At 38.0% G+C, this 23,756-nt stretch overlaps 12 protein-coding genes across 12 annotated transcripts; 7 read left to right on the top strand and 5 right to left on the bottom strand.

Moving 5' to 3' along the window:
* Nucleotides 1-49: 49 nt before the first annotated feature.
* On the top strand, nt 50-7,135 carry FDP41_011503 (uncharacterized protein; the record flags this gene model as incomplete). The annotated part of the gene is made up of 10 exons (XM_044701919.1): nt 50-207; nt 338-640; nt 740-1,298; nt 1,382-1,788; nt 1,868-2,073; nt 2,142-2,408; nt 2,467-3,102; nt 3,160-3,276; nt 3,351-5,399; nt 5,538-7,135. 10 exons carry the CDS (start codon nt 50-52, stop codon nt 7,133-7,135), a joined length of 6,300 nt encoding a protein of 2,099 aa, XP_044567286.1.
* A 327-nt stretch (nt 7,136-7,462) lies between these two features.
* On the top strand, nt 7,463-8,206 carry FDP41_011502 (uncharacterized protein; the record flags this gene model as incomplete). Its single annotated transcript, XM_044701918.1, has 1 exon — nt 7,463-8,206. The coding sequence occupies one exon, from the start codon at nt 7,463-7,465 to the stop codon at nt 8,204-8,206; it is 744 nt and encodes a 247-aa protein (XP_044567285.1).
* A 15-nt stretch (nt 8,207-8,221) lies between these two features.
* Nucleotides 8,222-9,583, bottom strand: FDP41_011501 (uncharacterized protein; the record flags this gene model as incomplete). The annotated part of the gene is made up of 1 exon (XM_044701917.1): nt 8,222-9,583. One exon carries the CDS (start codon nt 9,581-9,583, stop codon nt 8,222-8,224), a length of 1,362 nt encoding a protein of 453 aa, XP_044567284.1.
* Nucleotides 9,584-9,791: 208 nt separating this feature from the next.
* Nucleotides 9,792-11,074, top strand: FDP41_011500 (uncharacterized protein; the record flags this gene model as incomplete). Its single annotated transcript, XM_044701916.1, has 2 exons — nt 9,792-10,026; nt 10,104-11,074. The coding sequence occupies 2 exons, from the start codon at nt 9,792-9,794 to the stop codon at nt 11,072-11,074; spliced, it is 1,206 nt and encodes a 401-aa protein (XP_044567283.1).
* Nucleotides 11,075-11,580: 506 nt separating this feature from the next.
* On the bottom strand, nt 11,581-12,795 carry FDP41_011499 (uncharacterized protein; the record flags this gene model as incomplete). Its single annotated transcript, XM_044701913.1, has 6 exons — nt 11,581-11,983; nt 12,034-12,106; nt 12,168-12,222; nt 12,267-12,455; nt 12,507-12,627; nt 12,689-12,795. The coding sequence occupies 6 exons, from the start codon at nt 12,793-12,795 to the stop codon at nt 11,581-11,583; spliced, it is 948 nt and encodes a 315-aa protein (XP_044567282.1).
* A 22-nt stretch (nt 12,796-12,817) lies between these two features.
* FDP41_011498 (uncharacterized protein) lies at nt 12,818-13,322 on the top strand (the record flags this gene model as incomplete). The annotated part of the gene is made up of 2 exons (XM_044701912.1): nt 12,818-12,844; nt 13,047-13,322. The coding sequence occupies 2 exons, from the start codon at nt 12,818-12,820 to the stop codon at nt 13,320-13,322; spliced, it is 303 nt and encodes a 100-aa protein (XP_044567281.1).
* Nucleotides 13,323-13,736: 414 nt separating this feature from the next.
* On the bottom strand, nt 13,737-14,132 carry FDP41_011497 (uncharacterized protein; the record flags this gene model as incomplete). Its single annotated transcript, XM_044701911.1, has 1 exon — nt 13,737-14,132. The coding sequence occupies one exon, from the start codon at nt 14,130-14,132 to the stop codon at nt 13,737-13,739; it is 396 nt and encodes a 131-aa protein (XP_044567280.1).
* A 103-nt stretch (nt 14,133-14,235) lies between these two features.
* On the bottom strand, nt 14,236-16,560 carry FDP41_011496 (uncharacterized protein; the record flags this gene model as incomplete). Its single annotated transcript, XM_044701910.1, has 1 exon — nt 14,236-16,560. The coding sequence occupies one exon, from the start codon at nt 16,558-16,560 to the stop codon at nt 14,236-14,238; it is 2,325 nt and encodes a 774-aa protein (XP_044567279.1).
* Nucleotides 16,561-17,188: 628 nt separating this feature from the next.
* On the top strand, nt 17,189-20,248 carry FDP41_011495 (uncharacterized protein; the record flags this gene model as incomplete). Its single annotated transcript, XM_044701909.1, has 1 exon — nt 17,189-20,248. One exon carries the CDS (start codon nt 17,189-17,191, stop codon nt 20,246-20,248), a length of 3,060 nt encoding a protein of 1,019 aa, XP_044567278.1.
* Nucleotides 20,249-20,401: 153 nt separating this feature from the next.
* On the top strand, nt 20,402-20,734 carry FDP41_011494 (uncharacterized protein; the record flags this gene model as incomplete). Its single annotated transcript, XM_044701908.1, has 1 exon — nt 20,402-20,734. The coding sequence occupies one exon, from the start codon at nt 20,402-20,404 to the stop codon at nt 20,732-20,734; it is 333 nt and encodes a 110-aa protein (XP_044567277.1).
* A 126-nt stretch (nt 20,735-20,860) lies between these two features.
* Nucleotides 20,861-21,220, bottom strand: FDP41_011493 (uncharacterized protein; the record flags this gene model as incomplete). Its single annotated transcript, XM_044701907.1, has 2 exons — nt 20,861-20,922; nt 21,010-21,220. The coding sequence occupies 2 exons, from the start codon at nt 21,218-21,220 to the stop codon at nt 20,861-20,863; spliced, it is 273 nt and encodes a 90-aa protein (XP_044567276.1).
* An 877-nt stretch (nt 21,221-22,097) lies between these two features.
* FDP41_011492 (uncharacterized protein) lies at nt 22,098-23,729 on the top strand (the record flags this gene model as incomplete). The annotated part of the gene is made up of 1 exon (XM_044701906.1): nt 22,098-23,729. One exon carries the CDS (start codon nt 22,098-22,100, stop codon nt 23,727-23,729), a length of 1,632 nt encoding a protein of 543 aa, XP_044567275.1.
* Nucleotides 23,730-23,756: the final 27 nt, after the last annotated feature.

Raw genomic sequence — 23,756 nt, 5'->3', positions numbered from 1 at the left:
TATTTAAAAATTAACTTTTAAGGCAGAAAATAATGTAGAGATACAAAAAATGAAATCAAATCAGATTCATAAACGTCCCTTTGTGTCGTTGATTCCTCTCGTCCATCTGGGAAGATCCATGCATTCGGAGGCAGTGTCTTTCATGAAGAAGAGAGAAAGTTTTTGTGGATTATTGGTTGGAAATTACATCAAGTTTGGTCCTTCAAGGTAACGTTTCAGTCATGACGTTACGCAAATTATTTAATATATAGTAATTAACGTTCCAATGTTGAAAATTATTATAAACTATCGTTCCTAATGTGACTTTTCACTCCTCATCATCCCGATGATGTTGTAGACTACAAGATCAACTCTTCTCTGGTGATTTTATGACTTTTATTAAACACGATCATGAACAAGAAGCAAAACATTTTGTCGGAGATGATGCTCATGGTCATATCTTTGGAGCCAAAATCATTGGAGTGTATTGTGTAACAGTTTCCGAGACATTACTTTATCAAATAGAAACAGTAGAAGAATTAAAAGGATTGCTTGATTTGGATGAAAATACTGCTCAAGTGGTCTTTGATGAAATGATTGAGAGAATGTACAAACAAATTATGGAGGAGACTGTTTCCAAATATGGAGGTTCAATCAAAGGGTACGTATGAAGGTTCAGCCTCTCTTGACAATTTTTAATTGTCTGGTTGTGAAACATACTATTGTCAAACTGTTTCACTCTCATCAATATTCTTAATAGCTTAATTGGAGAGTATAAAGTGGGTTCAATCATTGCACAATATTTATTCGAACGACAAGTGTGGAAGAAAGAGGAAATGGCTCTTCAAGAAAAGGAAAATCTCTATACCTTCCTTTTGGACAAGTATGTTCCAAAAACGCGTCAGCAAGATCCTTCGAATGATTCAAGTGACTCCTCCATCACGTCAAGAATATTGACCGATTCAGATTTGAATTCCTATATTGAAATGAAAAGAAAATTCGAGAAGGAAATTGGTCTCTCTCCTTCCACACCTGAAGCTCTTACCTATGCATTCAAGACCACTCTCACGTATGGCACTTTTCTCGGTGAAGAAAAACAACTCGTTTCAACAGCGAGTCTCAATTCATGGAGTGATTCACATGGCACCATTGGTTTTGTGTACACTCTTCCTGAGTTGAGACGCAAAGGTCTCGCTCGGTGCACCTTTGACCTTCTCTTCCAAGACGCCAAAGACCGCTTACGTTTGAAATGTTTGGATTTGTTCACCAACACAGCAGACCACTTTTACATTGCGCTTGGTTTCGAATTGGTCGGAGAGGTTTGTCTCTTCATGCGCAAGTAAAAGCGTACAATCGTTGCGACATTTGGAATTCCTTCACAATGAGCTCCTACCACAGACAGCATGACGGTTCTGAGGTGGCTGGCGGATATAAAACCTACCCAAAAATTGATATGCTTCTCTTGGTTGCTCATCTCCGCTCTTCCGTTTTCGATGAGTTAAATTTCCTATGTACACACATGTGTCAATCCTTGGTCTCTCTTGTACCACCAAAAACAAAAAGCTCCTTCTTCCAAATGGTGTCTCACACACCTTCCTTTATTCTGCTCTGGGCCACAACGATAGGATTCGTTGCCTGTGTGGCTTCTTCATTATTGGGCAATTGGATTCAACCAGTGAATGCTTCACCAGGAGGAGTCACCTACACAGTGTCCACACTTGTTTCAGGCTTGAATGCACCTTATTGCTTGTATACGGTATCGTCGAGTCATGATGTTTATGTTTCAGAGTATAACGACCATGTCGTAACGTAAGTAGCATTTGACACCATCACACTAGTGAAATTATTATTTCATTCCTATGCGTTTTTAATATCACAAAACGAACAGAAAAGTGACCTCGAGTGGAACGCAAAGCACATTTGCTGGTATATCAGGATCATCTGGCAACAGCGGTGATAATGGTCAGGCAACATCAGCAAAACTCAATAATCCAGCAGGTGTGTACATGTACAACAATGAGTTGTACATTTGTGATTACACCAACCACAAGATAAGGAAGGTATCTGCTTCAGGAACTATTTCGACTATTGCAGGTAAGTGTTATTTATGATGGCCATTGAATTTGATAACAAAGTGATGAACAAAACAATCACAACATTAGGAACTGGACAATCAGGCAATACATACGGTACGGCCACAAGCTCTAAAATTAATCACCCATGGTTTATCTATGTGGCAACCAATGGTGATATATACTTTTCAGAATGGGATAGCCACCGCATCAAGAAAATTAGTGGAGATATTCTTTCATTAGTAGCTGGAACAGGGTCTGGAGGTTATAGTGGCGACAATGGTGCTGCAACGAGTGCACAAATTAGAAATCCTTGGGGTTTGGTACTCTCTTCGAGTGGTGAGCTGTATTTTGCAGGTAAGTGTTGAGATGTGAAATTTTCAAACCCATGTACTCTTTTATTATTTTCATCAAGATACTGGAAATAATAGGATTAGAAAAATAGCAACCAATGGTGTCATTACAACTGTGGCTGGAACTGGTGGAACTTCCTCGTCTGCAGACGGAACCATAGCGTCAAGTGCTCAGCTTAATCAGGTAAGGAGACCAATGATCTTGAATAACTTAATTCTCTTTATATCTATGTTATATCATCAATTCTTCTTGATCGATATGCTTTGCAGCCTGTGGGAGTCTTTTTTCGCTGCAAACGGAGATCTCATCTTCACAGAAAAAGAAGAGCATAAAATACGAAAGATTTCAAATGGTTACATTTATACCATTGCAGGTACAGGCAATTCAGGAGGAGCTGACGGCGCTGCTACATCTGCCACCTTTGATACACCTTCTGGAGTCTTTGTGACATCGGATGGAACCATTTATGTATCAGAAAAAACTGGAAATAAGGTTCGAAAGATTGCTCCATCATGTGATACAGGATACGTATTAAGCTCCGATGGTACAACTTGCAATCCTGTATGTTATGGAAGTTCTGGAAGTGCAGCATGTGGAGGTCCTTCTCACGGCTCATGTTCCTCTCCCGATGTTTGTTCTTGTACTTCGTCTTGGACTGGCTCTGATTGTTCTACTCCAGTGTGTTATGGAAAAACAGGTACGTTATGAAATATTCACAACAATTGAGCATTTGTTCAAACATTCTTTTAAACAGGAGATGGTGCTTGTGGAGGACCATCGCAAGGTGCTTGTACCGCTCCAAATACCTGTACCTGTACCAGTAATTGGAATGGAACCGAATGTTCATTACCAGTATGTTATGGTAAATCAGGTGAGTACACATTTAATTTCCTTACAGAAATCTCATTTCATGTACAATGATGAATATTTATGTTTTCATAACAGGCACTGATGCATGTGGAGGACCGTCGAAAGGAACTTGTGCAAGTCCTGGCACCTGTTCATGCACTACTGATTGGAAAGGCAGCGAATGTCTTATTACCACTTGTTTTGGATTTGATAGTAACGACCTTGCTAATGTTTGTAATGGTGAAGGTACCTGTGTGGATAAGGACACTTGTTCATGCTCTACCAATTATGCTGGTACTGCATGTCAATATCCAAAATGTGATGGAATCAGTGCACAAAATACTGGAACAGTGTGTAATGGTCGTGGTTCGTGTGTGAATGTGAATCAATGCCAATGTAATTCAAACTATACAGGAAATAATTGTGAATATGCGTATTGTAATGGCATTCCTGCTAATGACACTACCAATGTATGTAACGGAAGAGGATCATGTAATGATGTCAACGTTTGTGCTTGTTCAACCAATTATGGAGGAAAATTCTGTGAATATGCCAAATGTAATGGAACCCTTGCAAACGAAACGAGTGTATGCAGTGGTCGAGGATCTTGTAATGATGTCAATGTCTGTGTCTGCACAGATCCCACTCAATACGGCGGTCAATGGTGTCAACTCGCAAAATGCAATGGCACTCTCTCTGATCAAACAGGAAGTGTATGCACAGGAAGAGGAAGTTGCAATGCACCTGACATTTGTGTTTGTACACAACCCACATTATATGGAGGAAAATTCTGTGAACTCGCCAAATGCAACAACAAACTTTCCAATGACACAGGAGTCTGTAATTCAAGAGGTGTTTGCTTCCTTCCAAATGAATGTACTTGCACCGACCCAACCAAGTTTGGAGGTGAAGATTGTGAATATCCCAAATGTTTTGGCATTCTCCAGAATATGACCAGCACTGTTTGTAGTGGACACGGTTCGTGTAATGCACCCGATGTGTGTCGATGCAATGCTGGGTGGACTGGTCCTTCATGTGACATGCCCATTTGTTATGGAACGAATCAAAACGATACCACGAATGTTTGTCATGGTCACGGCACTTGCAACGGACCTGATCAATGTACCTGTTATTCACAATGGGGAGGTCCCACCTGTGCCTTACCAAAATGTTTTGGTGTGTTGCAGAATGTGACTTTGAGTGTTTGCAGTGGACATGGTTCGTGCGATGCTCCAGATGTTTGTGTCTGTAGTACACAATGGGGAGGTCCAACTTGTTCTCTACCAAAATGTTTTGGTGTATTGCAGAATGTGACCTCAAGTGTTTGTAATGGACGTGGTAGCTGTGATGCTCCTGATGTGTGTCGTTGTAATGATGGATGGGGTGGCGCTTCATGTGCTCTTCCAAAATGTAACAATACATTGCAAAACGAAATCACCACAGTGTGTAGTGGCCATGGTTTCTGTGATGCACCAGAGGTGTGTCGATGCAATCCAGGGTGGACAGGAGCCTATTGTGCCATGCCCATTTGTTTTGGAATGAATCAAAATACAACAGGTATTTGTAGTGGACATGGGTCGTGTGATGTTCCTGATGTCTGTCGATGCAATGCTGGATGGGGTGGACCTACATGTGCTCTTCCAAAGTGTAACAATATTTTACAAAACGAAACATCCACAGTGTGTAGTGGACATGGTTTCTGTGATGCACCAGATGTTTGCCGATGTGATTCAGGTTGGAAAGGTGCAATCTGTTCCATTCCTGTGTGTTTCAATATTTTAGCAAACCAAACATCAAGTGTTTGCAATGGACGAGGTTCTTGTTACGCTCCTGACAAGTGTAATTGCAATCCAAATTATAGTGGAATCCAGTGTGAAAAGACAAGTTGTAATAACGTTGCTTCAGATAGTGAGGATGTTTGTTATGGACATGGAACTTGTTCGTCCTTTAATAATTGTACCTGTGACAGTGGTTATGGTCCATCGAATACTTGTCAATATCCAATTTGTGGAGGATATTTAGCCAATGACACTCGAGTGTGTAACAACTCTCGTGGAATTTGTACCTTACCAGAAAAGTGTTCTCCTTTGGATCCTGTTTGTTATGGTTTGGCCAAAAATGCATCCAATGTTTGCAGTGGAAATGGTAAGTTGTAATTTCAAAATTTGATTTGATTCAAACTTTTTTCATTTGAAACTGTTGACCATCATGGTCGCAACATGCATTCAAATGCATTACTGGATTACTGAATTATTGAATTACTTTGTTTCTTTTCACTCACAGGTACTTGTATTGACTGGTATGTCTGTCTCTGTAACAAAAGCTATTATGGCAATGTCTGTCAATTCTGGAAATGCAATGGTAAAAACTTTAACGACTCAACTGCATGCAGTGGACATGGTACGTGTGCTTCTGCCAATTATTGTGTCTGCAACCCTGGATGGAATGGTAGAAATTGTGACGTTCCCATATGTGTCGGCAAATTGGCAACCTCTCCTGAGGTGTGTAACTACAAGAATGGTACCTGTACCACACCAGGGTCGTGTTCATGCTTTACTGGATATACTGGAAGTGATTGTAGTATTCCCATCTGTTATGGAAAATTAGGAAATTCAAGTTTGGCTTGTACCAATGGAAGGGGTAACTGTATGAGTAAGGATAATTGTGTGTGCGATCCTGCCAAATACGATGGCAATGAATGTCAAAATTACAAATGTTTTGGTATTTCTCAAATGAGTGTACTTGCTTGTAGTGGAAACGGAACTTGTGTTGAAGTTGATACTTGTAATTGTAAGGCCAATTATACTGGACCTAAATGTGACATTGTGATGTGTTCTGGAAAATCCGCTCAAGATCCATCAGTCTGTAGTGCTCATGGCCAATGTGTTGGTGTGAACAATTGTCAGTGTGATTTTGGATATTATGGATCGAATTGCGAATTTACGACTTGTAATGGAATTGACTCTGTGAGTTCTCAAGTGTGCAATTACCTTAATGGTACATGCATGGCTCTTAATAATTGTACTTGCAATTCACGATGGTATGGACAAAATTGTGAAGTAACCTCGTGTTATGGAACACTTTCTAATGATCCAACTGTTTGCTCTGGAAATGGAATTTGCCCTTTACCAGATCAATGCATTTGTCGAAATTCAAGTTATGGTGGCTCTACATGTGTTCCAAAATGTTTTGGAATTCTTGCCAATACGAATGGAGTATGTAGTGGAAAAGGCACCTGTGTGAATCCTGACAGCTGTCAATGTGTGAGTGGTTATCTTGGAATTGATTGTTCACTCTTTTACGTTTCTGCTTCATCCATCACTCTTCAATTCAACAGCTCTATTGCATATGTGAATGAAGCATCTACTCTTTTAACACTTTCTGTGAGTCATCCAAGTTTTACTTCTTCGTACATGGGAAGAACCATTCGAGTGGGATTTGAGTTTGAATTTAATGGACAAATGACATCAACGAAACAATCCATCGATGTAATTCCCTCGACAGCCACCACCACAAGTGTCCAAATACTAGTTCCATCCTTCTCCAGTGTGGGATCCCTGAAAGCCTATGCCCTATTGACCGACGTTGCCTCTTTGAATACTGTTTCTGAAAGAGTGCAATCAGGAATTCTCACCATTCAAGTTCTACCTCAGATTTCACCACCTTCTTCACACTCACGTAATACAGATGGAGGAGGAGTAAATGGTGGTGCTGTGGCAGCTGGTGTGGTGGTTCCTTTGGTGGTGATTGGAGGTGCAGTTGGAGTGACCGCTGCGATTGTCTCTGCCGTTGTGTTTATGAAGAAAAAGGCTGCTGCCTCTGCTGCTAAAGAAATTGCTGTTGCCCAGCATACAAATGTGGAATTGGCTGAAGGCTTCTAAGTTGTGACGAATTTTTGTATTAATTTACTTATTTAAAACTAAATGTGATCTCTAAAAAAAAGCTGTCACCACTGCGTGCACACTTGTGAGAAGGGAATAAAAAATATGAATGCATCATCAAAACAACGACGATTCTCGAATATCAAGAAGATTGCATGCCCTCTCGAGACATGTGTTCTCGGCACCGTTTAATGTTTGCAGAGAGCATGGAGGAGATTTAGTTTCAATTTTATCGACGACCAGAAATTCCACCACTCGTTCGGAACGAGCTTTGAATTACTTCTTACTCTAGATCATTCATCATCAACGCTGACAAATGAACCATTGATGAATCATAAAGAGGATGTTACTAATACACCAAATGAAAATGATGAATTATTAGAAATATTAAATACCGAATCGACACAAGAACATCAAGAGAGCAAAGAAGAATTCGAAGAAAAGAAACGAAAATTATTAATTTTATTGGATCAAGCGGTGGAAGCGAAAATGAAAATTTCGAAGGCATTCCCTGAAAAATTAGCCAAATTTGGAAATGATTTATCAAGATTTAATCTTAATTGGCATCCAGGTTGGAGAGAACCTGAAAGATTTATTCCAGACATAGACTGTGACCCATACAGAGGAGCATGCTCAGTTAGTAGTTGTGCTTGCCAAATGTTTCAATCATGGCCCGTGGGAGAACAAGGAAATGAACTCTATGTATACAATCCAAAAATTGTTAATCCAGAAACAGAATTATGCCAAGAGTGTCATCATTTGAAATCTGATCATTATCTCGCAACTAAAGCAGACAAAACCAAGTCGAAAGAATTTTCTCCAGAGAATATGGAAAAGTATTCAATTCAATTTAGTGATGATATTCCTCCAAAACATCCAAGTGAAATTCCTACCCATTTCTTGTCAAGATTTTATGAAGAAAATCCATTATACCCAGGAGCAAGCCCAAATGTGAACAAGTTGAAATTGCTTGAGGAGACTGAAGCCAATGACAAAAAGAAAAGAATGTCATCAATGGATGTTGACGATGGATTGGAAGATGAGGATGATCCGCTGGCTGATGAACTGTAAGCTTTGAAGCTTGTTTCACCACATAAATCTGGCTTCATTTCCATCAGGTCCTGTAAATGGTTTGTAAAGGAATATGTAAATGGTAATGCCATTAATTAGTAGATACCAAACCATGTTGATGATATCCACTCTAGTATGCATGTGTTTGATTTCTAATGACGAGTCGACATGCTTGAGATTCAAATTCATAAGCAGGAATGGTACAATAAAGTACCTAAATTCTACAAGGGGCAGAGGAATAAGGTTAAGTGCAGTGCAACAAATGAATACTATTGTCCATATCAAGGACCTCTGTTTTCTGATCTCTGAATAAATCAATAATAGGCAAGCTACATAAATTGGAGAATATATAATGCAATATTTCAGCTGAATGGTGGGACTGATATGAATTTTAAAAAACTTTCTCCATAAATAGAAAATGTAATGCCGGTTGTCACTCAACATGAAAATGTGCACATAGCTAAAATAGTAAGAGAGGGCTGCACATAGAGGTGTCAGAATTATCAAACTTAAAGTGAAGCCTTTCCAATTTTTAACTTCTTGCTTCCATTTCAAACATCTATGAATGAGTAAGCCTGGCTCCATAACACAAGAAAATACAAAAAAGTAAAAGAATTGAGAAACATGAGTGATGGCAATATGGTTTGACTTATCTCCCACAGTTAATCCTCCATTCCACACAACAAATAAAATAAAAATGATAGCCAACAGTACGAAACTCCAAAATTGAATCAAAATTCTCGAAAAATTAGCAAAAATCGCTTTGATAAATATCCAAATCTGTGAAATTAAGCTTTGTTCTTCAAAATTTTCTCTTTTTTCTAATTGTTCTACTAGATATGATACCACAATCCAAAAAGCCCAAATAATATTACTTTGTCGAAAGAGAACTGCGATCAAGGCACAAATTCCGCTTGTTGTTATTTGCTCTTTTCTAGAGAAATAAAAAGACATGCATACAAACAAACATGACCCAACATCTGTGTAATAGAGAAATGCAAAAAAGTACAGGAGAGGAAACAATACTAATCGGAAAGCTCTCAAATCATTATGTAAAATCTTTCCGAATAATAAAAACAATGCAACTAAAAACAGTCCGTTTATACTTCGAAAAGAGCCACTTGTGCCCATGAACTCTTTGAAAAATCCAACATTCATTCCCACATGTTCAATTAAATATGAAAATAAATATAAGCCTGGAAGTGTTGTGATCTTGTCATCCCATTCCGAGAATTTGTTCTGAACATATTTCATGGCTTGAGGAATATGAAATATCTCATCCATATACGGTTCGGGCACCTTCTCATTCACCTTGTTTGATATGAGCACTAAAGAACCAAGAAGCAAGGAAAGAAGAAGGAATCGTTGTGTGATCATTTTTTTTAAATAAATTGAAAAAACTAAAAATCGTTCGAATCTCCATCTGTACTAACGACCATCGAAATAATGGTAATTCTGATCAGAGAGTTTTAACAAGTGATAAATCTTGGAAATTCAAACCATCTTTTTTTGTTCTTTCCATAACCAACCTAATTCAAGTTTCATTCCAATTTTGTGTTGAAAAGGGAATAATAAATTGAAAAAAATGTCTTTCGTCATTATTCTTCCACGCTCGGAAAGCCTTTCAGACATTTCATCAACAAGCAATAGCACTGGTAATACATCACTGGCACGAGAACTAAGCAGTTCTAATTTGTCCAAATCTAATGTTCTGTTTGCTGGATTTAATACACAGGCTTCAATGCTCGCGATCGGAACAGAACAAGGCTTTAAGATATTTTCATGCGCTTATGGTCACTTTCGGAAAGAGTTTGATTTGAGTGAGTATTTAAACAAATGATCAACAAATTGTGGAAATTGATGAAAATAATGATGAAAATATTTTGTTAATATTTAGAATTTGTTGATGGAGGAATTTCATTTGTATCCTTCATGGATAAAGACAAGGATTCAGTGGCGCTGGTTGCAGGAGGGTCTAGACCTGCATTTTCAATGAACAAAATAGTTTTTTACAACTATAAGGAAAGAAGGGTAACAAATGAGCTAATTTGCTCAAGAAATGTCATATCTGTTCATTCCAAAAAGAACGTTTTCGTAGCTGTCGCAGAAGACATGATATTTGTGTACGATGTCAGAAATAGACAACCAATTCATTCTTTGAAAACAGCCATCAATCATCATGGATTATTTGCCATGGTGTATATTAAGGATCGTAAACAATTTTTAATGGCTTATCCGGATGAAACCTGCAGTGATGGTCCTTTGGGAAATATTAAGCTCATATGGATGTGTTCATCAACTCACAAAATTGTTCAAGAATCTGTTATTCATGCTCATGAATCATCAATTCGCTGTTTTTCATTAAGCAATGACGGATCTGTTCTATCAACAACATCCGAGAAAGGTACTATTGTCAGAGTTTTTTACACTGATAGTGGAGACAAAAATATTGAATTCAAAAGGGGCGCTCTTACGAGTGATGTCTATTCTTTATGCTTCAGCCACGATGGAGCCTTTCTTGCATGCATGTCCTCAAACGGGACTCTGCATGTCTTTGTTGTTGATTATGATGCTTGGAAAAAACAAAGACTGTTGGCACAAGGCCAAACCGACTCGAGTTGGACTAGTACTCTATGGGATTATGTTCCTACCTCAATTACAAGCTCTTTAGAATCTACTCCTAAGAGCGTGTTTCGGTACAAAAATGTTGAAGGAATATGCGTGTGTGCATTTGAATCTACAGATGACTCAATTTTGCTTTGTACAAATAAGGGAGTATACATGAGTTTGAAGTTTGATTGGAAATGCTCTAGCTCAGAGAATTTTAATGGAGCTCCAACCGACAAATATGTTGCAAATATTGATTGATGTATGTACATTAAATTACAAAATGACAAATTAACATTTGCCACTCAAATCATTTAGTGGTGACGGAGGACTGGCAACAAATGCTTCATTTCAAATCCTTCTTCAATATTTCGAATGCCTACAGGACATCTCTATTTTGTAGATCATCTTAATCGTAGAATTCGATTGTTGTCACCCATTTGTGATGAGGGGTTCACATATGCATAATTTCCTCGTTCATACGATATTGAACATTGAGCATTCTCGAAATATTTTCCTTGTATCTAAAGTACATTCTTTCAAACAATGTGACTTCCAAACCTTGTTTTTGAGCTTCTGGTGATAACACAGTTGGAGGAAGTTGGAAGTGATCTCCTGCCAATACACATCTTTTACCCTTCAAGAGGGCAATCCAACAAGACATTTCAATGGCCTGTGCAGCTTCATCAATAATTACAAGATCAAATGTTTTGTCTCTGAGAAAAAAGTTATTAAGAATGCAATACATGTCACAAGTAAATCATACCTTAAATAATATTAAGCTCAGAATGGTCGGAGGGCAGTGGAACGGAGAAAAAATAAGGATGTCTGAGAGCTTCTTGAGCGCTATATCGCTTACTTATATCAAATTGAAGAAGATGTGACATGAGATCAATAGCAATCTCAGACGCATTGGGAACCAGCTCCCTTAGATCTCTAACCTTTACCTTGGAAAATGTAATTTTTCCAAAGTCTGGCAATTTCGAAACTCCTGGCCAATTGGTTTCAGATGGCACGCCAAGTAATGTCAACACCTTGTACAATTGATCAATATCATTCTCTCCTGTAAAAAGCGGAGATAAATTATATAACTCTGCCATGACACAACCTGCTGCCCAAATGTCTACTTTATAATTGTAAGATCTACTACCGTATAATAATTCTGGAGCTCTACGAAAAGTGTAAAATATTTGAACTGCGAAAGTCATCTACAAACTTACCTGTACCACCGTGTTGCTACTTGGTGAGAATAGGATTGATCGTTCCCAAGATACAATGTTGCTAATCCAAAATCTTTTTAAATTGAGGTTCCGGTTGTCCAGGTTGTTAAGGATAATATTGAATTTCTACCTACCTCCCAGTTTGAGCTCTCCATAAGAGTTGAACAATAGGTTAGCTGGTTTAATATCCTTGATCCAATGTTAATTATAGCACTATCTTAATGTGAACTTACTCTATGCATAATATTATTTGTGTGACAATTATTTAAACCTTTTAGCAACATTAACATGATACATTTAATGTGTGACTCTTGAAAAGGGGTTTTCTGTGATTTGATTATCTTAGCTAAATCAGTTTTCATATATTCCAATGATAAAACGAGAGAAGAGCCGTTCACAAACACTTCATACAACCGCAACACCTGAGGCACCTTGTCATCAAAATTTCATCATACAAAATTTTAAAGACCTACATTATTGTGATTAACATGTTGCAAACTTTTCGCCTCCCTAATAACATTCTTTGGAAAATCCTCATATTCCTGTTTCCGAATCCGAATTTTCTTTAAGGCCACAACTTTACCATCCGCCTTTCTATAAAACATTGAAAAAATTGTGAGCTCCGAAATCACAATTCTCAATCAACAATACACACCTCTTTGCTTTCAAAACAACTCCAAATGTACCTTCTCCAATCTTCTCAATGATTGTATAATTCTCCATTAAATAATTGACATGATTTGTGGATGTATTTAAAGACATTTTTTTTGAATCCATACAAAAAATGTCCCCAAAGCCTTTTGATGAAGAGGTTCGTTTATGAATATTCAAGGAAATGCAAATATCATACTAGTATGATTTTGATTGCTCGTCTTTCAACATGGATGATATTTAAATTTGATCCTGATTGGATTTTCAATTTAATTTAATAATGGATGGCAACAAATCGGGATTATTCAATATTTCGTTTTATGAATCCAATCTTGTTTGTAAATGGTGATGAAAATTCAAAGGAGAGTAGCGATCTTGATACGATAATTGAAGGACTCGGAGCTTGCGCAAAGCAATATTGGGAAATGGATAAGTGTTTAGAAGCCCATAACCATTCATGGTCTGCTTGTCAAGCTTTTGTCTTAAATCTCAAAAAGTGTTATAATGAACTTGAACAAAAGGGTCTACGTTCCGTCCAGAATGATCGTGCCATTCAAGCTGAAATTCAACGTTTAAAACTCGCCAAGAAAAAGAAAGAAATGGAAAAAAAAGTCATTACTGAAAAGAACAATGAATGATGAGGTGTTATTAATGCGAGAATTAGGGTTAACAAAATTATTTGAAGGTATTGAAACTCAAATACACTCAGCACTTAAAATTAATTGTGTCACTTTTGAGTTTAACTTTGCTCAGGCGGCAAAAGCAGTCGAGGCGTTCTTTAAAGCATTACAATCCAAATGGCTACAATAAATGTTGTTACATAAAGACACTCAGCCAAAAGACTCGAGTGAAAGACGGTTGCATGAACAAATTGAGATGGGATTTATTATCTCAGGACATGTGAGATATTCCCTCAATAACAAGAACGAGCAGAAAAAAGATGAGCAATGATCATTGCGTTAAACCTAAATTCCTAATTGAGGTACTTGCAATCATGCTCTTGAGGAATATATTAGAATAGCCACAACTCTTTACAGAACGGATACCAGGCGTTACTTCTTTCTCTTCTTGGACGTTGGTTTTTTGGCCGCAGCTGTCGTTCCATCACACGCCACAATTTTCACGTAATCCAGCATACTACATTTATGGTTGCCCAATTTAACTTGAACATCTTTTAGAGTCCAAACATAAACATTATTATTAAAATTAAATGTAATACATTGATCGGCCTTCAGCGTCATTTTGTTGCTGAGTTTTGTTGCCAAAGCATTACAAATACTCTTATCAAAAACCTTCATCACTCTTTCAATCACCACATCTGATACTTTATCTTGTTCTTTCAATTGATCCAAAGCCTTTTGCAATTGTACTCCGAGTGTTCCGTGTCGATATAAACCCACAAGATTCTGTTGGGATGAAGGTGTTGATGACGCGTTGCTGCTGGACATTTTTTTTTGAAGTTTTTTTTAAAATAGAACACAAGACTTGTCTCTCTAAACTTGGAAAAGTTTCGAGAAGTTTGAATTCAAAACTTCAAGTGAATTCGGAAACTTATTGTTTACTGGGACTACCACTCTCTTTCGATTCTTTCACTCGTTTGTATAACAACTTTAAAGCTTGTCTCGCAGTGATTGCAATCCTAGAATCAAACTTGCCCAACAAAAACGCAACCACTTCTGCTGCAATGGCTAAGGAGGAACTCGAAGATTTGTTTTGCTTTTTGAAAATGTCGTCTGAAATCGTTTGACTTGTGACTGACTCGGACGTTAAATGCTTTAAATCTGTTTTTTCAAAGGTTAGAAAGTTGTACAACATTAATCCCAAATGACAAATAGCAGGCGTTTTGCTTTTTGAAAGATTCCACCAATCAGTAACTCTTATCTTGAGAGTGCTTGTCACAAGATCCAATTGTTCAACAAGAATGTTTTCTGCCTTAATGTTTCCATATTCTAAACGTGCTTCTTCAAGAGAGTTGAATGCTTCCAACGAATACTTGATGAGTGATAATATCATTCGAGTATTGAAATGAATTCTCTCTTTGGTGACATTGTCCAAACTTCCATGCGAGTAGTAAGGAATAGTGTATGCTAAATGTTGTACCTTCTTAATTTTCTGGTTGTTGATACTCTCTGGTTTCAAAATATCAAAAATTTGAATAATGTTTGACTTTTCAAAATCCTTTGCTTTCTTGAGAGTGAGAATCATTTCTGAAAGTCTCTCTTCTGCATGATGTCCTTTAAAGTTCAAATATTTTAGAACTATTTTTCGACTTTCTTTGTTGAGCTGTTTTTCTTCTGCAAGAAATGTTATAGCTACGCAATGCTCAGTTGTTTCTGATCTTAATTGTTTGATAATTTTGTAGTTATCAATGGTCTTAATATTTGTCTTCTCAGTGACATTTTCATCGACCTTTTCTTCAAGTTTCATCTTGATAGGTTGCTTCATTTTACGGAAATTGTGCTCTGATGGATCGAACTCTACCCAGTCATTACAATCATCATCAAAAATGTCAATAGAATAAGAGTTCATCGAAATGGATAGCTTCTCTTCAAAAATGGGGAAAATATCTGTATCATTGTAAGATTCATCAAGAGATATCTTCTTTTTCTTTCCTTCCAATTCCACTATCAACACCACACATTTGCTGGATGTTTTTTGGAGAGACTCTATATAGGTGACAAGAGCTGACTTGTTATTAGCATTCATGACTCTGTCCATCTCATTTTGAATTGCGAAAATTTGTCTTTGATTTCTTACTCCAGTGTTCAAAAAATTTGACTGTGAAAGTTCATTCAACAACTCTAAATTTCTTTCCACAAAGGCCTTTCCATATCGTCTAACAATGAAAAATATTCCATCCAACAAGTTGGTGGAATACATATTCTTCTTTGTGACCGACCAGTCGCTTTGTGTAATGACTCGAAAGCAATCAAAAAGTTTTTTAAGACCGGCATCAGGATCAACACATGTGATCGACAGGAATATTAGCACCCAAGAACCAATCGTTAGTTCACAATTGGGATTTGTCAATACATATTCTTCTTCAAAAAGAAGTTTATAGTAAGCTTGGTAAAACCCTATTGGTTCGCTCTCTGCAATTCTCTCAAGCAAATAACAAAAATCTTTCAACAAGGGTTGGCACGAAGAGTTAGTAGCGACTTCTGTGAGTAATAGAGTTTTCATGATAGATCTTAATACTTTTTCTGAGATGCAATTCACAAAATCTGTTGCAGTTAAAAAGTTAAGCCCTTTCCAGAATGAAATCACACATGTAAAAATTGTTCCCAAATCTTTGAACTCATCAGGAAATTTTGAAAAGAAAGCACTCGCTCTCACTCTCGCTTTATCCATCAGTTCCTCAATGGTGTATGTCTTGTTTGAAATAAGGCAGTAATGGGTGCAACAAACCCAAAAAGTTTTTCCCATTTTCATTTGGGATACTACCATGTTCAACACATGTAGCTCTCTATACAACATCATGACATCGTTTGCAACTGATTCAAAAGATTGAATGGCACGCTCTAAAGAATAGACTGTCACGTTATAGTTCTCTTCTGTTGTGGGGTTGTTTTTCATCTCTTCTAACTTGTTTCTTAACTCCTCGATTGAATCTTCCAATAAAAGATGATGTTTCGAGTTTTTAAAGAATTTGTTTGCAATCTCTCTATTGGAGTCAATCCATTCCTCAAAAGCGTTTCGATAATTGACGTCTCCATCGAAAGATGCATGATTAGGGGTTTCTTGTTTTGCTAGAAACGTCAGGAAATTGTCGGGAGCTTCATCTTTGATCATTTGTTCGGTAATGTTATAATTATTGATATTGGGAGGAGAGTTTGTGGTTGGCGAAGATGATGATGATGATGGTCGGATCAACATGGTGATGCTGAGAGAGGGTGGTGCGAATGTATTTTCGGACTTCAATCGCGGTGGATCAATAATGTCGTATTTGTACTCCGAGAATAGTAATACTTTAACGAGATGAATAGTCTGTGGTGGATTATCACGTGCCAAGATGTGCAGGCAGGACACAACAACTGTTGTGGTGCGTCGAGTGGGATGATGATGGATTGGCACAGCAGGCGTTGCTGTTGTGTTGCGTTTTTTTGTTCGAACATGTTCATCAAGTCATTCCGTGCAACAATCTGTGGAATGTCAATGAAATTGAAAGGAACTTCCAAGACATAGGCAAATTACAGGACACAGCAGAGGAGGCAAATTACTGTTCTTAAACACACAAGGGACCACAGTGGCTGTGATAACATTCTTCATGGACATTTTGGAAACAAGTTCGGAACGAGAGAGTATTTGTGCAAATTCAACTTTTACAATTCATCTGAAAATTCGCATAATCCTTGAAAATCTTCAAGCTAATCGAGAACCTGTGATCATTGCCACAATTAGCCTTTGTATTATTAGAAAAATCAATTTCCATCATCCACCCATCCACGAGCTTTTATTGACCCAGATAACAGCTTCATCATCACAGTTTTTTTAATAAAAAAAAATGAGCCAACAAGCCACCCCTTCAGCACCAAACAAGAGCAACACAAAAAAGAGGACCGAGTTGGAGAAGGTCGTCTTCAAGAATGAGACTCCAGTCGGAGAGAAGAAAGATATCCGTACAATCGAAATGCCTGCTCAATACCATCCAGAGTTTGTAGAAATGGCTTGGTATGACTGGTGGAATAAACAAGGATATTTCAAAGCGGATGAGAAGGATACAACAAGAGAAAAATTTACTATTGCTCTTCCTCCACCAAACGTAACAGGATCACTCCACATTGGACACGCTCTGACTGTAGCTATTCAAGATGCTATCGTTAGATATCACAGGATGAACGGCAAGAATGTCTTGTACATTCCTGGTGTTGACCATGCCGGTATTTCTACACAAGTAGTAGTGGAGAAGAAATTGATGAATCAAAATCCACCAGTTTCAAGACATGACCTCGGAAGAGAAAAATTCATCGAAGAGGTTTTCAAATGGAAAGACGAGTACGGTCAAAGAATTCTGACACAACTCAAGAGAATTGGTGCTTCTTTGGATTGGACTCGAGAGTGCTTCACCATGGATGAAAAGCTGAGTGCAGCTGTCAAGGAAGCTTTCATTAGAATGTATGAGAAGGGTGTCATTTACCGAAAGAATAGATTGGTAAACTGGAGTTGTGTCTTAAAATCTGCCATCAGTAACATTGAAGTAGACAGCGAAGAGGTTGAGGCTGTCAAACGTTTCGTTCCTGGACACTCCGAAACAAAGAAATATGAATTTGGTAAACTGTGGTCGTTCGCCTATAAATTTGAAGATCCAGAATTGGCCAATGAAGAAATTGTGATTGCAACAACCCGTCCAGAAACAATGTTAGGAGATGTAGCTGTTGCTGTACATCCTGATGATCCACGATACAAGAAATTCCATGGTAAAACCTTGGTACATCCATTCCTTGATAGAAAGTTGAAGGTTATCACAGATGCCACATTGGTTGACATGAATTTCGGTACCGGTGCTGTTAAGATTACTCCTGCTCACGATGCCAACGACTTTGAGTGTGGCTTGAGACATGGATTGGAAATGATTTGCGTCTTTACTGACGATGGTAAAATTAATGAGAATGGTGGCCAATTCAAAGGCATGATGAGATTTGATGCTCGTTATACTATTATTGAAGAATTGAAAAAGAAGCAACTATTTAGAGATGAAAAGCCAAACAAGCTTGTTCTCAAAACTTGTTCGCGTTCAAAAGACATTATTGAACCAATGCTTAAGCCACAATGGTATGTCAAGATGGATGATTTGGCAAGACAAGCTTGTGAGGCAGTAGAAAATGGTGAACTGAAGCTTGTTCCAGAAAGAGAAAAAACCACTTGGTTCCACTTTTTGGGTCCTGCAAACGTTCAAGATTGGTGTATTTCAAGACAATTATGGTGGGGTCACAGAATTCCAGCTTATCTTATCAAAATCAAAGGAAAGGAAGAGCTGACACAAGATGGTGACGATAAATGGTGGGTTGTAGCTGGTTCTGAAGAGGAAGCCAAAAAGAAAGCCTTTGAGAAGTTCAAAGATATTGTAACCTCAGAATCCGACATTATTTTACAACAAGATGAAGACGTATTGGACACATGGTTTTCTTCTGGATTATTCCCATTCTCTCCATTAGGCTGGCCAGATACCGAATCTGATGATTACAAGGCCTTCTTCCCAACACAAATGCTTGAAACAGGCCTTGACATTTTGTTCTTCTGGGTATCCAAGATGGTTATGATGAGCTTGTGTCTGACTGGACAACTTCCATTCACTGAAGTTTTGCTTCACGCTATGGTTAGAGATAAGGATAACCGAAAGATGTCAAAGAGTTTGGGTAATGTAATTGACCCTATTGATGTTATTCATGGAATTACTCTTGAAGAAATGCATGAAAAGTTAAAGACAGGTAACTTGCCAAAGAGAGAAATTGAAAAAGCTTCCGAGGGCCAAAGAAAGCAATTCCCCGAAGGAATTCCAGAATGTGGTACTGACGCTCTTAGATTTACCTTGTTGAACTATACAGCTCAAGGACGTGACATTGCTTTGGACATTATGCGTGTATTTGGTTATCGTACCTTCTGCAACAAGATGTGGCAAACCACTAAATTTGCTTTGATGAACTGGTCTGACTTTAAGTCTGATAGTATTGATAATTACCCACGTGATTTTAGCAATTTGACTATGAATGACAAATGGATTCTCAGTAGATTGAACAAGACAATTATTGCTTGCAATGCCTCATTTGAAAAAGGAAATTATGACTTTATGACCTATACTCAGTCATGCTACGATTTTTGGTTGAAGGATTTATGTGACCAATATTTGGAAATGATTAAGCACGACATCAAGTCTGAAGATTTGAACAGAAAAAGAACAACGCAATTGGTATTATATACATGTATCGAGCAATGCTTGAGATTGTTACATCCAGCAATGCCATTTATTACTGAAGAACTTTGGCAAAGACTTCCAGGTCATTCTTCTTTCCCAGCAAACAGAGAGTCCATTATGATTTGCCCATATCCACAACCAGTACCATCATGGAGTAATGACGCAATTGAAACTGATATGCAGTTTGTGCTAGATGTTGTTCACCACATCAGATCTTTGAAGGGAGCATACAAGTTGACTCCAAAGCAAACACCTGAGGTTTATATCATTTGTTCTTCGCCAACTCATGCCACGCTTTTGAAGAGCGTAAAGAATTACATTGAAATGTTGGCTATCTGTGGAAATCTTGTGTTCGATTTGAGGGTTGAAGAAATACCATCGGGTTGTGGTGTTGAGGTTGTAAACGAATTTTGTGAAGTTCACATGATGCTTAAGGGACTTATTGACATTGAGCAAGAGGTTAAGAAGCAAGAAAAGAATAAGGAAAAGCTTCAAAAAGTCCGTGACGCTTTGCTCGAAAGAACTCAAACTGAGAAGTACAAGACAAACACACCTCAAGAAGTGAAAGATAATGACCAAATCAAGCTTGAAAGTTATAACTCTGAATTGCTCAAGATTGATGAAACAATTGAACGTCTCAAGAAGATGTAAATGAAGTAAATAATTTTATTTATGATTCCATTCATTTGTATTCAGGTTATTTAATGCAGCAGTTGGATAACACTGGAGTGTTTTTGGAATGAAGAGCAACTCTTCCTTTTGTGGCCCTCACGGTCAATCAAAAAATACGTCCTCAACAAAAAAATGTCCTGTGAAACTATCAAAACTCTTCTTGCTGAATGCAAACAAAACAATTCTGATGATGTCAGCAAATGTAAATGGGCTGAAAAGGCTCTTCAATTATGCACCCAACAGACAACGATGGAAAAAGAATTATCTTTGATTGAAAAAAGTCTTTCAGACGCACCCAGAATTCCAGCAAAGAAAATTTGTTGCTCATGTCCCGATATTAAAAAGATTAGAGACAGTTGTCTCATCACGAACGGAGAAGATAATGCCGAATGCAAATATTTAATTAATGCGTACAGATTATGTTTACGAGATGTCGGATTTAGTCGAGAACAAGCAAACTTGTAAAATGAGATTTCTAAACTAATAATTTTTATGTAGAATTTTGAACAGATCAATGGCGATCCACATAAGGGAGATGTACACTTGTAGCAATCAATATTAGACAAAAATACAAAACGATTTGTTATATGTTTATCCAGATTTGAAAAGTAGCACGGCAACTTGTCCAAGATAAAAGTAAATGAAGTGCTTGGCTAAAATTAAGGATGATGGTATTTCGGAAACAAGTCAAAGGAACAAATTTTATCGTGTCAAATGAGATGGGTCAACAAAATACTTACTTTCATGTGTAACATAACTTCCAAAGTTTCTGCCGACGACACAATGCCATGTTGGGTTGTATTTCTTGTCGAACTCCTTCTTGATGTGGGCGGCAATATCTTTCTCAATGTTGAATTTATCTAACGCTTGCGAGGCAATATCAACAGCATCTCGTTGCATGTTTTCCTCCATATCAGCGTTTTTAATGACTGCTTTCTTACTGTCCGACATTGTATGATGTTGTATTGATGTGGTGAGGAGAAGGTTCTTGTTGTTGACGAATTTTTTTGTATGGTGTTGTTTCGACACAGCAATCCTTCAGCTACAAATACTCGAAAATGGCGCCAACTCTTGTTTTACAAACAGCGCGAAACCACTATGAAAGTGTTCTTCTGCCATTCAGAACATCACCCTTAGTCGTCCAAAATCAAAGATCCCCCATTCCATCATTGCTCTCTCACTGATGCAATCTTGCAAGATGACGTTGGGTTCTATGACCAAGAGAACCAATTTAACTTTGGGAAATTTTACACAGTGAATGGGCGATGCTTTAGAATCTATCTTGTTCAGCTTGTTATTCTAGTTTTTAACAACAACTGCCCTCTTGATTGTCTGACCAATAACGTTAGTGTTCAATCCACTTGTGGAAATTCAACTTGGTCTATGGGAGACGTGTGCAACACAGCCGTCAAAAAAGGAATAAAAAAAAGAACACTCTCACCATTCAATCAAAAGACTGTTTTTTGTGGTTGAGGCAAAAGACCAAACTAACTGCTCTCTCTTCGTTTAAAACGGACTATAGTACGGGAACCTGTGACTTTCACATACGCCAATCCTTCTGTATCTGAATCGGACCAACTTCTTTCAACAATCACAGCGACTCACCCGAACGAACGTCTGGCCTTCTTTTTTTTGATCATCACACCAGCAAAATCGATCTTGCGTTTCAAAGATTAACAACATCATCGATCTGTTGGCAAACCAAAAACAAAATCATCATCAACAACCAAACAAACATTGCTGTTATTAGTAGGATTATTTTATTAACTCGTATTGTGTCTTCCGTTACATACTCATTGTACTCCAACCTCTTTTAGTTTCTTTTGATATGAGCCTCCACTCATCATCCAACAACATTTCCGGCTATGATTCAGTGCCGGTATTCACTCCCACACTGGAGGAAATGGCTGACTTTCAAGGCTACATTGATCGGGTGGTGGATCCGGCCTGTTCTTATGGTGGTATTTGCAAGATCATTCCTCCAAAGGAATGGAAACCTCATAACTTCACTATGGACCAAATTGATTTTGAAATTGCCACACCCGTGAAACAATTCGTTGATGGCGTGAAGGGCGTCTTTCAGTTATATTTGGAAGAATCAAAGCCAACCACATTCAAGAAGTGGCCAAAAGCAGTTACCGAGAAGGCACCAACTCTTCCGAGCAACTTGACCACCTTGGAGGAACAAGTGGAATGGATGGAAAGAAAAGTTTGGAAGAATGTTGCATTTCAAGCTCCGCTCTATGGAAGCGATTTGTACGGCACATTGTTCGTCGATCCAAAGACACCATGGAATTTGAATACATTAGATTCAGTTTTATCTAGGATTTTAAAGAAGCAAGGAATCACTTTGCCAGGAATTAACTCACCTTATCTTTATGTTGGTAGTTACAAATCGTTTTTCGCTTGGCATTGCGAAGATTTAGATCTATATAGTATCAATTATATGCATTTTGGAAGTCCTAAGGTTTGGTACACAATCCCCTTTCCTTACAAGAACAAATTTGAAGAGTTGGTCAAAAAAACATTTCCCGAACAATTCCAAACATGCTCCCAATTTCTCAGACACAAGACAACCTTGATCTCTCCCTTCACATTGAAAGAGCATGGTATTAGGGTTACTCGTGTGACGCAATTACCAGGAGAATTCATCATCACACTTCCAGGAAGCTATCATCAAGGTTTTAACTGGGACATCAATGTCAATGAGGCCGTGAACTTTGCAACAAAACGTTGGCTGCCCATTGGAAAGGTTTGTGAGCGCTGTCAATGTGACCCTGACACGGTAAGAATTAATCTCGATGTTCCTCTGGATGACATTGATGCAGATCCATTGAGTAGTTCATCCCTTAGTGATCTTAATTCTGCCTCTGTTACTCCATTCGACATTTCTAACAATGGCCAATTCTCTATAAGCAATGCAGCTGAATCATACCGTGCCTTACTTTTGCACAATGATTTTGGTATGGCCACAGTACCTCATCAACTGCAACCTTCAGATCAGGCTTTCATTTCAAAGTACTATGATGAAATTAATGCATCCTATAACTATCCTTATAACAACCCTACCAAGGTTTATACGAATCAAGAGATTGAAGTTCCTAACGCTGTTAAATCAGAGTTCGAATTACCAGAGCAAATGAAGGTTGTCGCACACAATCCCAAGTGTCTAACCATTAGAATAACAACAGCACCATCTGAACCTCTCGAAGAAGAAGAAATTGATGACGAAGAATATACTCCAACAAGGAAGAAAAAGAGAAATAGTAAATCAACATCGAGTAAGAAGAAAGGCAAGAAGGATAAAGGAATAATCCCTGGACCTGTGGGCATTGTTAAAAAAGAAAAGAGTTCATCGTCACTAGTGGACCAATTACCTTGCGATAACACCATAATTAAGAGCCAACACCATCCACTGAACGCTAAATTCTTTGCTAGGGCTAGGTTATTAAGGAAATAAATCATGAGTCGAAATCATTCTTTTATT

The sequence above is a fragment of the Naegleria fowleri genome (assembly GCF_008403515.1).
Source record: "Naegleria fowleri strain ATCC 30894 chromosome Unknown tig9, whole genome shotgun sequence".
Lineage (NCBI taxonomy): Eukaryota > Heterolobosea > Eutetramitea > Acrasida > Naegleriidae > Naegleria > Naegleria fowleri.
This window is presented reverse-complemented; position numbering and strand designations above follow the sequence as displayed.